This window comes from Podarcis muralis, chromosome 12 (genome assembly GCF_964188315.1).
Source record: "Podarcis muralis chromosome 12, rPodMur119.hap1.1, whole genome shotgun sequence".
Taxonomy (NCBI): Eukaryota; Metazoa; Chordata; class Lepidosauria; order Squamata; family Lacertidae; genus Podarcis; species Podarcis muralis.
The window spans coordinates 9770349-9785985 of NC_135666.1; the positions used below are offsets into that span (position 1 = coordinate 9770349).

General features: G+C 46.7%; 1 protein-coding gene across 2 annotated transcripts in view; it reads left to right on the forward strand.

Moving 5' to 3' along the window:
- Positions 1–15605, forward strand: part of OXSR1 (oxidative stress responsive kinase 1) — an 85026-nt gene extending 69421 nt beyond the window's left edge. For both annotated transcript variants that reach the window (XM_028751560.2, XM_028751561.2), the window contains exons 12-18: positions 46–81; positions 1786–1947; positions 5003–5070; positions 7208–7260; positions 8344–8412; positions 8615–8679; positions 10921–15605. In XM_028751560.2, coding sequence (XP_028607393.1) covers positions 46–81; positions 1786–1947; positions 5003–5070; positions 7208–7260; positions 8344–8412; positions 8615–8679; positions 10921–10995 — 528 coding nt within the window. In that variant the 3' untranslated portion in view covers positions 10996–15605. The remainder of the gene's footprint in view (positions 1–45; positions 82–1785; positions 1948–5002; positions 5071–7207; positions 7261–8343; positions 8413–8614; positions 8680–10920) is intronic.
- The last annotated feature ends 32 nt before the right edge of the window (positions 15606–15637 follow it).

Below are 15637 nucleotides of genomic sequence, written 5' to 3' on the forward strand. Positions count from 1 at the left end.
TGGCTTTGCATGCTAATTGCACTTGTCTGTTTCTTCCCCTTTTAGTCGCCCAGAGTGAAAGAATCATCACAAAATTCCGAGGTGAGTTATTAACCAGTCATGCATCTTGAAGCACCGGCCTGTCTTCTGTTTTGAGAAGTGCCAAGTTCATTATATGCACACAAATAATAGTAACAATTAAGGTAATGTTTTAGCTCTCTGTTAACAGAGCGCTGACCTACAGACTGACTTCTGCTGGCTTTAAAAGTGGGGCGGCAGCGCTTCAGGACAATAAAATAAGTGTTGCTACCTTGAAGCAATTGCCAGGCAGCATTTTATATACAAAGATACACGCAACGTGCGATTTTTGCAAACAAATCTCGACTTTTAAGTAATGGAACGATAACTGCTGAAGCCAGTTAAAATATTGTCATTTTTAAATTATGGTTCGTAACAAAATCCAGAGCATGTTCTGAAGGTTCATGGAAAGCCACCAGCTTGTGGAAGCTGAAGCAGGTCTGGGTGTAGGTGCCTGGATGTGGGAGTGCCAAAGAACCACACCGCCTTGGGTTCCGTGACAGAGGAATGGTGGGGTGTGAATGTAAGACAGTAATAAATTGTGGCACTTAATCCCACTGGCAAGTGCTCAGGGTGGGGGAGTGTGGCACAATGGGCTGGCGAATGTATTTTCCCCTTCTAATGGGAGGACGGAAATCCCTTCTGGGAAAAAGGGGAAAGGCTCCTGAGAACCAGTGTGGCGTAGTGGTTAAGAGCGGTAGATTCGTAATCTGGTGAACTGGGTTCGATTCCCTGCTCCTCCACATGCAGCTGCTGGGTGACCTTGGGCCAGTCATACTTCTTTGAAGTCTCTCAGCCCCACTCACCTCACAGAGTGTTTGTTGCGGGGGAGGAAGGGAAAGGAGAATGTTAGCTGCTTTGAGACTCCTTCGGGTAGTGATAAAGCGGGATATCAAATCCAAACTCTTCAAATCCAAATCCAAAAAGGGAGGCGAGGAAGATGGAAGCATCTTCTGCCCTGTAGGCATAAGCCCAAGAGGGCTGTGGATTTGGCCAGCATTGCATACCAATGCATTAAATGTAGGAATATATGAATTGCTATAAGCGGCAATGAGTTGATACATAAACAGCAAGGACTCGTAAAGAAACTTTAAATCACTTGTTCCTTGGGCTGGCAGTGTTCAAGCATTTTGGAATAATAATTGAGTTACCTTTGCTTCATTCGGACACAAATTCGTAGCTGGTTTTTACCTTCATTTTGTTGAATTTATTTAATTTTATTTGTTATTGTGTTGAATTTATTTAATTTTATTTGTTATTGTGTTGAATTTATTTAATTTTATTTGTTATTGTGTTGAATTTATTTAATTTTATTTGTTATTGTGTTGAATTTATTTAATTTTATTTATTTATTGAATTTATACCCCACGTCTCTCTCCAAAGAACTCAAAGGCAGCATATGGGGTTTTCCTCATTCAATCCCCACAACAACAACCTTGTGAGGTAGGCTAGGCTGACAGGCAGTGGCCCAGTGAGCCCCATGGCCATATGGGGACTCGAACCCTGGTCTCTGAGGTCCGAGTCCAACACTCTAACCACTACACCACCACTGGCTCTTATTTACTTAGATACTTACTTACACAGTGCTCTTAGTTACTTGTTCACCGCTTAGGGACAATTGTAATTAGGCAGTAAAAGAAATTGCCTGAATAAGTCAACAAACAAGCAGCTCATCGTTGGGCCACCCTCGTTCTCCCACACCCATCTCCTGTCCTTTCTGACTTGCAGCTCTTTCCGCCAGCGGAGCAGCCGGCAAGCCCTTTGCTCAACGTCCCGGCCCAGCCGCCTCAACTACCTCAGCCTGCAGGACAAGCACCCGCACAAACTTCTCCCGCTGTCCCTGCTCCAACTTCTCAGGCACCTGCAGCAGGAGCTCCTCCACCTGCGCAGGTAAGACCCACCAGAAGCGGAAATAGTTCGTTTTTTGCATTTATACCCCACTTTTTCCTCTAAGGAGCTTGAGGCCACACACAGAGCTCTCTTCCTTCACAGTGTATCCCCACAACAATCCTTTGAGGTAGGCTAGGCTGAGAGGCAGTGGCTGGTGGCCCAAGGTCACTGGCCCAGGGAGCTTCCTGGACAAGTGGGAATTTGAACCTTTGTCTCCCAGGTCTTACTTTGGCACTCTAACCCATGGGTAGGCAAACTAAGGCCTGACGGCCGGATCTGGCCCAATTGCCTTCTAAATCTGGCCCGCAGATGGTCCAGGAATCAGCGTGTTTTTACATGAGTAGAATGTGTCCTTTTATTTAAAATGCATCTCTGGGTTATTTGTGGGGCATAGGTAAAGGTATCCCTGACCATTAGGTACAGTCGTGACCGACTCTGGGGTTGCGGCGCTCATCTCGCTTTATTGGCCGAGGGAGCCGGCGTACAGCTTCCAGGTCATGTGGCCAGCATGACAAACCGCTTCTGGCGAACCAGAGCAGCACACAGAAACTCCATTTACCTTCCCGCCAGAGTGGTACCTATTTATCTACTTGTACTTTGACATGCTTTTGAACTGCTAGGTTGGCAGGAGCTGGGACCGAGCAACGGGAGCTCACCCCGTTGCGGGGATTCGAACCGCTGACCTTCTGATCGGCAAGTCCTAGGCTCTGTAGTTTAACCCACAGCGCCACAAATGCGTTAATATTTTTTTTTCAAAATATAGTCCGGCCCCCCACAAGGTCTGAGAGACAGTAGACCGGCCCCCTGCTGAAAACGTTTGCTGACTCCTGAGTCACTAAACTACACCGTAGGATCAGTGGGGAAAGGGGGTAAGCAGCTGCTTGCCATGCAGTCTTCCCCATACTGCTTTGACTATAAAACAAGTACATTCTCTATGGCGAAGAGGCCATGAATTGCAAAGTTCCTGGCCGAAATGTCCCTTCAGCCACGAGCAAAGTAGCTGGTCTAGCCTTCCCTTTCCCCCCCTCTAGTCTCCCAGTCCGTGAGACAGGATCGAGAGCAGCTAGCCTACCCTATAGGGCTGATTGGAGAGACGGAGCCCTTAGGACCTTTCTGCCGCAAAAACCATCGCCACCCCAATGTCCTCTGCTTTTCAGGCGACGGAGTGTTTTAATGCAAGCCCTGCCTTTTGCAGAGGGTGTGGAACTCAGCGGAGGAGCAGCCAGTGAGATGGCTTTCCTCACCCAGGGCGAACTCCTGCCAAAACCAGCCCGTTCTGGAGCGTGTCCCACAGCTTGCGGGTGCTCTGGAGGCAGTCGGACACCGATTGCTCATGTATTATAGCAAATAGCTGTCCTTGGAGCCGGGGTGAGGCCTGCAAGGCTGGACGGGCGGGGGAAGCTTCCTCACCCCGTGATCCTAATCGGCCTGCTGGGAATGGTTCGGCGGTGATTTGTGGCCAGAGCAACACTCGAGGGCTTCAGCATTTTTCCTAGAAGCGTTTTCATGGGTTTTTGGGAAGGAGGCTATATATAAACCCCTCTGCGCTCACAGGGCTCCTGTTCTCTCCCTGACAGCCCATTAATCTTGGGGAGACAAACCTTGGCGCCCTGTGTTCCTGGATTCCAGCTGGCTGAAATTAAATAGGACGGACTTGGCTTAGGGTCTGCAGATGTTCTCTGTGTGAGCAGGCCCAGCAATTAAACTCTTGAGGGAGCCCCCGGCCTCTGCTTTGAAACAGTCCCTCAATGTGCGTGGTTGTGCTTCTCTGCCACTTCCCAGCAGCTGGAAGGTACGGCAGCTGTGGCTTCGCTGACGTCAAGGGAGCGCGATGTTGCTCCCCAGCCCAGGATTTCAGGGAATCTCTTAATCTCATCCCCATTGTGACCTAGGCGGCCATTTGTGGGCTGCGTCTGATCCATGTCCTATCTTCTTCTACCCCTCCCCAGCTCCATTTATGGCTCCTGTATATCAAGGAACCGCTTCTAAGCTTGTAGGCACCTCTCCTCTTGTGGAACTAGGCTGGGACAGTTGTTGTGGGACCACCCTGGGTGATTTTGAAGCATAGGAAGTTGCTTTATACCAGCTCAAAGTATTTGTCCCCTTGGCCTGCGCATTTAACTGCTCTGACTGGGTGGCAGTTGGAGCCAACAACATCTGGAAGGCCATTTGTTCTCCATCCCTGAACTAAATCAGCTGTTAAACGAAGAGGGCGCTGATGCAATAACAAGCGCTTCAGACCTATGTTGAAATAGAGTTGGCAGGTGCCTGAAAGTCTGAATACCCACATCTCCTTGCAAACAGGGGCAGCCACCCATCAGCCCCTGCCCCAGTGTACAAAGCTGAACATACTCAATCCATATTAGAATATAGCACCTGCAGTAAGTATGTGCTCTGCGGAAAGTCTTGCTTTCTCATTGTGATTTTATTTTCCTTGGTGGGGCAAAGGATTTTTGTGCTGCTGCTTCTTTTTAAGAAGACTGTCTTGCTCTGGGTTGGATCAATGCTGCGCCGGATTTCTCTGTGCTTTAGTTCCTGAGAGAGCTGCAAACCATTGTGTGGAAAAATGGTTTAATAAAGGAAGAAACATTAAAAAAAAATAAAAACAGGTTCCTTCGGAGCAAATGATTAAAACAAACAAGTGAAGCCATGTACTGCAATAAGATGCCAAAATAATAAATAGTCATAAATTAACCCCATCGGATCAGTAGCCAGTTTGACTCGGGGCACAAGAGGCCTGTGTTTTGGGAAGGGGCAGGGAGAGAGATCTGCCTTACGGAATATTGTTTGAGCTATTGCCAGTCGTGAAACACTGAAGAAAATTCATCCATCGAGTCGTCCCAAGGGAGTTTTTTAAAATCAGTTCCATCTCTGTGTCACCACATTTGTTTGCTCTCTGCCTCTCCAAAATTGTCTCATTTGCTGCCTGATCGTCTTACAATGCTTTTGTGTGTTTTTTTAAAAACACAAAACACACATTGTTTTTTTTTAAAAAAAACACAAATTTATTTATTTTTTAAAAAGTCGACCCTTCCTCTTCCCCCCCCCCCAAAAGGCACCTCCTGCAACAGCCCCAGCGCAAGAGGAAATGAAAGTCCCCATCAGCCTCGTTCTAAGGTTAAGGTAAGCATGTTCTTGCTTAAATCACCCGGCTCTTGTTCGACTCCCACCCTTGACAGGAGAGGCTTTTTGGGTGGGGTTTCCAAGATGGCAGCCTCCCTACGTTGTTGCACTGCAACTCCCATCAGTCCCAACTAGCATTGTTGCTGGTTCAGGTTTGATGGGGAATTAGAGTTCATCAGCATCTTTCAAAGGCACCATGACATCCACCCTTGCTCTTTCTGTGGTCCACTGGGTGGGGCTTGACTTAGCCCCAAGGAGAGGTTGGGTTCAGATCTCATGAACTTCCCATGGCCATGTATGCCCTAAATTCTCCTCGCCTGTAAGTATATCATTGCTGTTAATATTTTCAATCTTCTTGGGAGCTTTTCAGCACCCCACTCTAGGAAACGGCCTTAATAGCTGGGAACTCTTTCTTGGAGCACAATATTTCTTTTTCAAGATTTCACATCAAGAAAATCCAATTACCGTATTTTTTGCTCTATAGGACGCACTTTCCCCCCTCCAAAAATGAAGGGGAAATGGGTGTGCGTCCTATGGAGCGAATGCAGGCTCCTTGGCTTCAGCGATAGCAACGCGAAGCCTCCAAAGTGCAGAGGGAGCGCTCCCTCCGCACTCCGGAGGCTTCGCATTGCTTTCACTGAAGCCTGGAGAGCGAGAGGGGTCGGTGCGCACCGACCCCTCTCGCTCTCCAGGCTTCAGGGATAGCTGCCTGAAGCCTTTGGAGTGCAGCGTGAGTTCCCGCTGCGTTCTGGAGGCTTCAGGTTCCTTTTGCTGAAGTCGGGAGAGCCTTGCTTCAGCAGAGAGGGAGAGCTGCGCAGCGCCCCTTCAGCCAAGTGGGAGGAGAAATGGAAGGGGCTCCGTTTCTCCTGCCGCTTCGCTGAAGGGGCGCTGAGCAGAGAGGGGGAGATTTTTTTTTCTTGTTCTCCCCCTCTAAAACAAGGTGCGTCCTATAGAGCGAAAAATATGGTAAATTGGTAAGACTCTTTGGCTGAGGCTTAATTTTTGCATCAGAAAAGCACACAGTTCATTAAAGTAACTATACACAGAGAACCGAGGCGCCTGTCAACAGGCAGTGCCAGCTGATGAACCCAGTAATAGAACAACGTGGTCACGTACTTAAAGATGTGTCAAAGGCTTGAATGTATTTCGACCTCACGACTTCTGTGGGAAACGATGCGGTTTAAAAACAAAACCACACCGTGGGGATGGTGGAAAAGTCGATTCAGTTTTGCATTTTTAAGCCAGCTGTGACCGGATTTGCACCACCCAGACTAATACACAAGATCGGAACGTAAATATCCTTTTGGATTCTGTGCTTCTTCGAATTTTGCAATAACAGCCCTTTGCTCAAAAACTGTACTGAAATGTGTATAGAAATACAAAACACGTATTCTAGACTAAATACTGTTAGGAATGTGTTTATTAAGGAAATATCTTACAGTTTTGTTTTTTTTGTTTTTTAAAAAATCAAATTAATGTAGAAATGGGATGGAACAGACTTCTGAAAGAACACATGGAGAATTGACATGGGCTGCAAACAGACGGTCTATGCATAGCCACACCTGCAGCCCAAAGAGTATAAATCCTTGTAATGTTTGTAGTGCTTAAAAAATGTATGGAAATATGTTCATTGTTCAGACCGCTCAAAAGTAACCCTTAGAACATTTCATACTGAAATAGGTAATACTATCTAGAATAGGTTTCTGCTTCTTGTGCATGCCTGCGCCAAGGCCCATTCCATCCATGCGCTGAACACATTAATGAAAAGTGCTCAGGCCCCATAATGTATTTGCTCTAACATTAAGGACTTCAGCTAAAGAGCATATGCTCTCAGGTATATGATTCGCTAACAAATATTTGCATTTACGTGTGACGTGAAAAATCCGAAAGAGATGTAAAGCTGCATTGTGGATTATCTCTTTACACAAAGTAAAAACGTCCTTCTTCACAAGCAAAACTGTGGGCAGACCTCCTTTTTATCGTGCTTGGCTATAACTTGGCATAGCATTGCTAGGGCCAGATAAAATGTGCTTGGGAGGTGCGATCCAGGCTTTTCGTTCACTGTCCTTGCTTTCGTCTACAGAGTAAACAAAATAAATGGCTTTGTGTTTCATCTCTCTTCTCTTCCCCTCAACAGGAATTCAAAGAAAGAACTCAACGACATTCGATTCGAGTTCACCCCTGGGAGAGGTGAGACATGGGTACGGGAAAGAGAAACGTGCTGGAAGTTATTGAGTAATCTTGGGTGCAGAATGTTCTGGGTTGAATCTCCAGCATCGCCAAGCAGGAAAGATCCCTCACTCTGAAACCAAGGAGATCCAGTGGCAGCCAGAATAGCCCATATGAACTAGACACAGCCTCCCTTGGTATAAGGCAACTTCCTTTGTTGCAGCTGCAGACATGCTGCAGATGTTCCACTTGCACGGTTTTGTGTTTAACCTTATGGTAGTTGCTCAGAGGGACACGGGTGGCGCTGTGGGTTAAACCACAGAGCCTAGGACTTACCGATCAGAAGGTCGGCGGTTCGAATCCCCGCGACGGGGTGAGCTCCCGTTGTTCAGTCCCTGCTCCTGCCAACCTAGCAGTTTGAAAGCACGTCAAAGTGCAAGTAGATAAATAGGTACCGCTCCAGCGGGAAGGTAAATGGCGTTTCCATGCGCTGCTCTGGTTGCCAGAAGCGGCTTAGTCATGCTGGCCACATGACCCGGAAGCTGTACACTGGCTCCCTCGGCCAATAAAGCGAGATGAGCGCCGCAACCCCAGAGTCGGTCACGACTGGACCTAATGGCCGGAGCGGTACCTTTTTATCTACTTGCACTTTGATGTGCTTTCGAACTGCTAGGTTGGCAGGAGCTGGGACCGAGCAACGGGAGCTCACCCCGTTGCGGGGATTCGAACCGCGACCTTCCGATCGGCAAGTCCTAGGCTCAGTGGTTGGGCTTAATCAGAGTTGGGGTTCAGACTCCTCTGAGCACACACAGAGCACTTTTCCTTCCCAAATGAGAAATCCCAGCTCGATCCTATTAGTCTGGGATTAGGTAGGGTTGGATCCTTAGAAGCTCTGTTTTCAATTAAAGAAATTATTCTTTCCCACCTCTCTGTGTACAATCCATTCGAGGCATTTTAAGTAAAATATAGTGCAGAACGATGCATAATATAAAACCAATCTAAAAAGAAGAAGAAAAGGGCAAATGCCTGCAAATTGTGAACTCTGAATTTGTTTTAAACCACTTGTGTGCAGATGTGATGGTCTCTTAATTACGATCTTTCCAGATACTGCGGATGGGGTATCCCAAGAACTCATCTCGGCTGGGCTTGTCGATGGCAGAGACTTAGTAATAGGTAATAGTGCGCATTTCATGTTCACCTTAATCCCATACTGGATTTGTAGATACAAGTTGCTGTATTTCTTCCCAGGACAGGGAGGGGGAAATTCCTTCATTGTTAACTAGGACGTCTTTTTCCAATATTTTAGGGAAGCTTGTTCAGAATGAAAATGCTTAAGTACTCCGTCTTTGAGTGTGTCCACCCTCTGTCGTTTCAGTTGCTGCCAACTTACAAAAAATTGTGGAAGAGCCCCAGACGAATCGATCTGTCACTTTCAAACTGGTATATTTACTATTTCCCCCCTTATTAACCTGGTCTGTGTTAAAAGGGTGTTTCTGCTCTAGGCTTCTTTGGGGCGTTGATTCTTCAACAGTAATCCCTGGACAATGGGTATCTAGTGGGGAACCCACACAGTCACAGCAGAAATAAGGCAGGGGGTCTACTTTCAGGGGCTTTGGGGATCAGTTGAGTTGTGATTAATCTTCATAATTTAGATACACCCAGATCAAAAAGTGGCCTTAAAATGTCGTTTCCTCTGTGAATGATACTTGGGGACATGTGCCAGTCCTTTTGTAGTCAGATTGGCACCATCCTTGCTCCAGGGTGGAAAGATCAGCTTGCCTAGGGGAATAGCCCAGAATAGCCCAATGAGGGCTTGGAATGCCTAGTGTCTCTTGAGAAGAAAATCTGGGGGAGGGGGGTGATGAAATGGAGTGTCTGGAAGAGGGCATGGCTGGCTGGCTGGCTGGCTGGCAGGAACTCTGAACAGGAGCGCCCCATGCTGCTTTGGAAAAACGCCTTTGAAAATTCAACCGGGACCTGGCACAAAATACTTACAAATGCCAAATTGAACTACACTCTGCACAACGGCACAGTTTAATGTAATGTGGTGGCTTTAGACATGCTTAGTGGTGAGCATTTCTGATAAAGGAGGATTTGCTAACTTCGGAATGCTTCCCCCCCCCCCCCCATCTAGCCCTATTCTCTGTGGCTCACATGCTCTCTTAAAGCTGCATTGGAATGCAGAAGGATGTGAGTTTTAATTTTGGTCTGCAGAGAACATAAAAGTATAAGTGTGGTCTGCCATGACGAGAGTCTCTCTTGCTCTTTTAGCAAATTGCTTCCTTGTCCATATGCACCAGGGTTTGTTTGCACCCGTGACAGTCTCCTCATTCATGCTCCCCACACCTCTGTGGGTCACAAGGTGACTGTGCAACAGAAGCGGACTGTGGCAGTCTCCGTCACTTTGGCGAAGTGCATGGGGAAGGGGCACGGAAATATTTCCCACACTTCTGATTTCTCACCGAGGCATCCCTTGCACATATTCCAGCTGTTCTGTTTTTGCTTTGCTTTGTTTAAAAGCAAGGCTGCGGTCCTCATGTTTGCTCGAGGTAGTGGGTCTTTTTTTCCTCTTTTCCCCCTCATTCTTTGTGGTCCCAGGCCACTCTTCTCCAAAACTTTGCCCCGCAAGTGGCCTATATTGGAAGGCATCGGGAACACTGGCCACCTAACTTTGCCAAATGTTTTTGCAAGTTCGGTTTTTGCAATACAGTGGTGCCTCGCGAGACGAAATTAATTCGTTCCGCGAGTTTTGTCGTCTTGCGATTTTTTTTGTCTTGCGAAGCACAGTGTCGGGAAAGTTTAGGAAAAGCTTCAAAAATCACCAAAGTCTTTAAAAACCTCAAAAAAGGCTACCACACCGCGTTCTATGAGTTGCCCCTCGAAGTCAAGTCGCAACTGTATTAACAGTGTTAAGAAAAAGGAAACAAACTTGCAAGACGTTTCCGTCTTGCGAAGCAAGCCCATAGGGAAAATCGTCTTGCGAAGCAGCTCAAAAAACAAAAAACCCTTTCGTCTTGCGAGTTTTCCATCTTGCGAGGCATTCGTCTTGCGAGGTACCACTGTAGTATCTTCAGAGGAGCGCCTGGTTCAAATTCCATCTTATATGGAAGCTTGATTTGCTTCCGTTAGAAACACGCCTTTGATTCCCTGGGACTCTTCATATAAAGACTGTGTTCAGGTTGCCTTCGCTACCTTTCTGTAAAGATTTGTAGACTGGCTACTGCTGCTCTTTTTGATATATTTATCATTTTGCTACTATTTATATTTAAATATTTACAGGCCACGCTTTTCACAAAGCTACTGCAGGGCTGGGTTACTTAGATTTGACTTTTTCCGCTGATTCTTAATTTTCTCTTTCCCGTGGCTCTTTTCTTCTTTTGGTGAGGGTTGCTATTCTTGTTTAATCGACAGCAAACTGTATTGCAGGGGGTTGGACTAGACCTTTGGGTCCCTTCCAGCTTTGCACTTCTATGATTCTATGACCCACGACTGTCTGGCCCGGGCGGCAACTCTGCCTCGGCACTGCGAAATCCAGGCATTCTTCTTCACGTAGAATTCCAGGGGGTTGGGTTTTCATGGTGGTTGTTAATGGGTTGCGATTTTTGAAAATGGTTTATGGGAAGCTTCTCTCCTCCGTGATGCTTACCGGTGTTGGACTTCCCCGCCCTCTCTGTTCTCCAGGCATCTGGCGTCGAAGGCTCCGATATCCCCGACGACAGCAAGCTAATTGGGTTTGCCCAGCTCAGCATTAACTAAAACGACACTCCCAGACGATGGTCTCTCCCCCTCCCCACTCAACGGGTGCAGCCTTGAACGCTTCTGTCAGCCTGAAAAGCAAAACCACTACTGCCAAAGAACCAAACTACAGCTCCCTTTCTTAGAAGCTTTAACCTCGTTTGTTTCCCGAGTCGCATCGCGGCGCCTCCTCGCCGACACCACCGTTGCAGACAGCTGGCTTCTCGGCCACGTTTCCTTCATCCCAGATGTGCAGACCAAGCCTTCCATTGCCTGCATGTTTGTAGTTTTTTATGATTATTATTATTATTGCCTTAACTATTTAAAGTACAAAAAAGAAAGAAAGAAAGAGAAGGAGGAGCCAGAAATACTACTGAGAGTACGACACGGGGCTTCCACTACTCTTAACAACTATCCCGGCGCGATTCGTGTGCCTGTCCGTTTCTTGATTCTGTGTCGAATCAGGTTTTTATCCCCCCCCCCCCCCCGTGTGGCTGTGTGGTTGTTGCTCCATTGCAAAAGGGGGGTTGCTTCACTTTTGGGTCCACTTTACCAGGCATTGTGGGGGGGGGGTACTTAAAAAACTACAGGAATGGCAAGCTATTCTAGCATGTCAGAAATCCGGATGGGCTCTTGCAAACCCAACAAAGTCTTAAGAGAGAGTCTTAAGCCTTAGGCTTAGCAATAAACCATTAAGGGATCTTATTTAATGGGTCTACGGCACGAAAGAAATGGATTAGCCTTAATTCCTCCTCGCCCCCTTCACATTAATGCAAAATAGAGCATTTGGGAAGGGGAACTATCAGGGTATCGTTTTGTTGCTGCTGCTTTTTTCGTTACTTTTCACCACCCGCAATCTTGTCAGGCCACTTTCCAACGTGTTTGTCTCTAGAGGAGGGGTGGTGGACCTGTTGTTGCCCTGCCCCCAACCTCCCATCTGTCCTATCCAGCATGAGCAACAATCAGGGGGGGTGGAAGTTGTGGTCCAAAAGCACCCAGAGGAGGGGGGTGGGCTTCCCATCCTTGCTCTAAAGCGCCAAGCCAGAATTGCGCTGAGTCGATCCTCTGCATATTTCTGCTGCTGTTGCCGCCACGCCAGAATCACCGTTGTCTGAAAAGCGTTGGCTGCTGGGAAGTTTGGGAAGGCTGGCCTTTGCAATCCCTGTTTTCCCATCGGGGGTGGTTTCTGTAACAACGTTTGTGATGGGCGTCCCTTGCTGAAAGGAGATTGGGTGGAGCAGTGGGATTGGATAGCCCTAAATATTGGTTTGTAAAAAGAAGAAGAAGTTCCCCAAGCCCCAGGAATTTTGCCATGCTGTTATCAGGCTTGCTGCGTCCCCACAAATCCACACAGTCATTGGGTGGCAGCATTGGCTGAGTTTCAAACCTCCTGGCTTCGTAATCCTGGGAATTGTAGTTGTGTGGTTAGCAATGCATAGACCGGCCTCTTCTAATTTGTTAAGCCTCCAGTTGTTGCTAAACCACAACTCCCATCATCCTTGATCACTGTCCAGGGCTGAAGGGAGTTGGGAGTCCAATATTCCCTGGAGGTGAGCATCTTGGTCTCTCTGGGAGATGAGCATGTTGCCAAAAAAAGGAAGGCAAGGGACATCTCAGCTTGCTAAGCTGGCTGCAATTCCCAGAACTCTTTTGCAAAACTTGGGTTGCTTCTTCAAACGATACACATTTCCCTTCACCGTAGGATTTTCTCTGCAACCGTTTTTGAGAAGGGAGCCCTTTGTAAGTAGACTACATTGCTGGAGGTTGCAATTGCGCAAAGTTTGGCTGGGGTGGTTTAGCTGTCCAAAGTCGTAGATGTGTGGTTTGATACATTCATAAAACCAGACGTTCTCTGTACATGGTTGCTAAGAACGAAAGTTGACCATGCCTTCTGGCAGTTGGAAGCTCTGTATTTGTGTCTGTACGTGTGTGTGTGTGTGTGTGTGTGTGTGTGTGTGTGTGTTTCAGCCGAAGCAAATCTCTCCTGTTCTTGTTCTCAGAATTTTCCTTTGGTGTGTTCAAGATAGAAAACGCATTCATCCTCTTTCCTTTTTCCCCCCTGCACAGACTGGTACATATGGAACCACCCCTATTCTGTTTTTACAGCAATAAGATAAATAAATAGATTGCCGGTAGATTCATACATGGCAAGATTAAGCTCTGGGCAATTTTGTCCCTCCTGCTGCACTAATTGCTTGGAATTTGCAAAATTGATTTTTTTTTATACTCTCCAGTGTGAGCATCAAGAGTTTGATCAAGATGATATAACTGAAACCAATATAGCTTGTGTTTAGTATTTTTTAAAGAAATGAGTATCTGGTGGGGTGTGTGCGTGCGTGTGTATGTGTATGGTTTTTTTTTCCGTGTTTTTTTTTTGAATTTCTACATATAAATTATACTTTTTAGTTTGGAAAAAAGCAACACTTGTAATGCAATATGTGAATAATAAAATGGTGTAGATTCTTCCCTCTCCCACAGGTCTCCCCCCCCCCCCCAAACACAGTCCAGTTGGGCCTTTCGTGTATCCCCGCTCTGCTTTTGAAGCGTAGAGAAATTGCAGGCAGCCTGTGATGGGTGAATTTAAATCCCAAAGGAACTGAGTTCTCGTTTCTCGCCCTACAGCCTTCCAGTGTGCTTGGAATTAGCCCAGTCGGCACATTGCAATGCCAATCTCTTAACCAGAGTTAAACTCTCTGGAGCTGGCTTACGGATTTCTTCCTTCCTTCCCGTTGACTCTCTTTCCAGGGCAAATTCTAACCCTCCTTGTTTCTTTGGCTTTATCCGTGGTTCTGCATTCCACCTGCTCCAGCTTCAACCGGAATTAACTTTCCAAGCACGCATCTAAAGCTGCTCTGTTAACTTGGGTTAAGGCAGATCCTGGTTAACGTTTCTGCAAAACCATGGCTACGACCGAGAAGGAGGCTGGAAAAGGAGAAGATGGAGCTTGCAAGTTTTGCACCTCACATCTAACCTCTTAAAACTGAGATTTAAGTCACACACATTCAACCTGGTGCCTTCAGGGGTTTTGGACCACAATTTCCATCTGCCCAGTTGTGATCCAAAACCTATTGAGGGTACCAGGTTGGGGAGGGGGAACTGATAGGCGTGTGCACTGGCCCACTCTGGTTGGGGGGTGGGTTTCAATTCAGTTACGAATCTCTCGGGTTCCCCCCCCCCCCCATTTAACCAATTATATTTATATATTTCTCACCCTATCGGCAGTGACAGAAGCTTCCTTCACTCTCTCACACACAAGATTTTGCCATGTTTGCTTTTAAAGCGAAAATAACAATTCCTAAAAACAAAACAACCCCCCCCCCAAACCTGTAGTTTATTCGCTCTACCGGTAGGTCACAAGCAAAAACTGCTACAAGCGTGGAGGCCAAACGAAGAAAGGATAGGAAAGGGCCACATCGCAGTGGTGTCAAAGAGGCAGAGTGTGACACAAAAGAGCCCCGTTCGAATTCTGAGTGTCTGTGTTGGAAGAGCTAGTTCTGTCCGCCTCGCCCCCTCTGAGAGCACCACATTACCCCCCCCCCTCAACTCTTACTTTCTTTTAAAACCTGCATGGGTGGGGGGTAACACTAAGCAGTCCCGGGACTACTGTTTCTGAGGGGGTGTGTGTCTCTGACCGGGGTGTGGGGGTCCCCACTTGATCGATGGGAGTGGCGGAGGCTCCGCCGCAGTCTCGATTCCCTGAATCCTTTGGCCGGCGGCGCGTCCCTTCGGAGCCTGTGATGTCATGCCACTAAAGTGGGCAGGGCTTGCCTCAAGCCCCACCCCCTTGGAGGAGGAGGGTGGTGATTCAAAAAGGTGGGTGGAGCTTGTGGCAGAAATGGGCCTCAGGTGAGGAGCCAGGTGGGCGAAGCTTGGAGGTTAAGTAGAAGGCACCCCCCACCCACTCTTCCCACCCTGTCTTCAGCTATGAAGACCAAATTATTCTGGTACAGTGTTACTTCACTTTTGCCTGCATGCCGCGCGAACCTTGTTGTACTCTACACTGGGACAGGAGTCCAGCCTAATCCAGTGCAAATGATGCAGTATCTATTTATTTGCTCCCACCTCTGTCTAACCCAAGTCTAGCAGACAAGAGTATCCATGCTGGCCATTCTCCTTGTAATTTTATTTTATTCTGTCTTAATGAGCCTTCACTCCCCTTGCTATTAGAAATTGCTAGGCACATGTCTCTTGGTAATAGTTTTTCCTTTTTTCCTTTTTGGTTTTTTTCTTGCCTGGGATACTAAAAAGTGCTAGACGACTGTTTTGTTCTCGAGGTTCAAAGTGCCAATGATTTTATTATTTTATATTTTAATTTTTTTGGGGGGGTTAAGGAATTATTTCTAACCTTTTTACCCTTAACGGATCAGAGGGGGTTTTTTTTAAATTTTATTTTGGGTAAATTCTGAACTTGAACCTAGAAATCAGTTGGTATTTTTTTAAAAACTTAGTTGATACTCTTAGGGATGATGATGGTGTATTAATATAACAGGAACCTCTACACGATTTTGGTGTACTGTAGATTTTAATGAAAGATGTAAAATATTCAGCCTTTTCCCTCCCCCTTTGACTTTGTATTTTACTGCATGTACTTCTCTAATTTTTAATCAATAATAAAAAAAAAATGTCCATTGCTTTTTGGAGTCGGTTTGTATTCTTATGATGC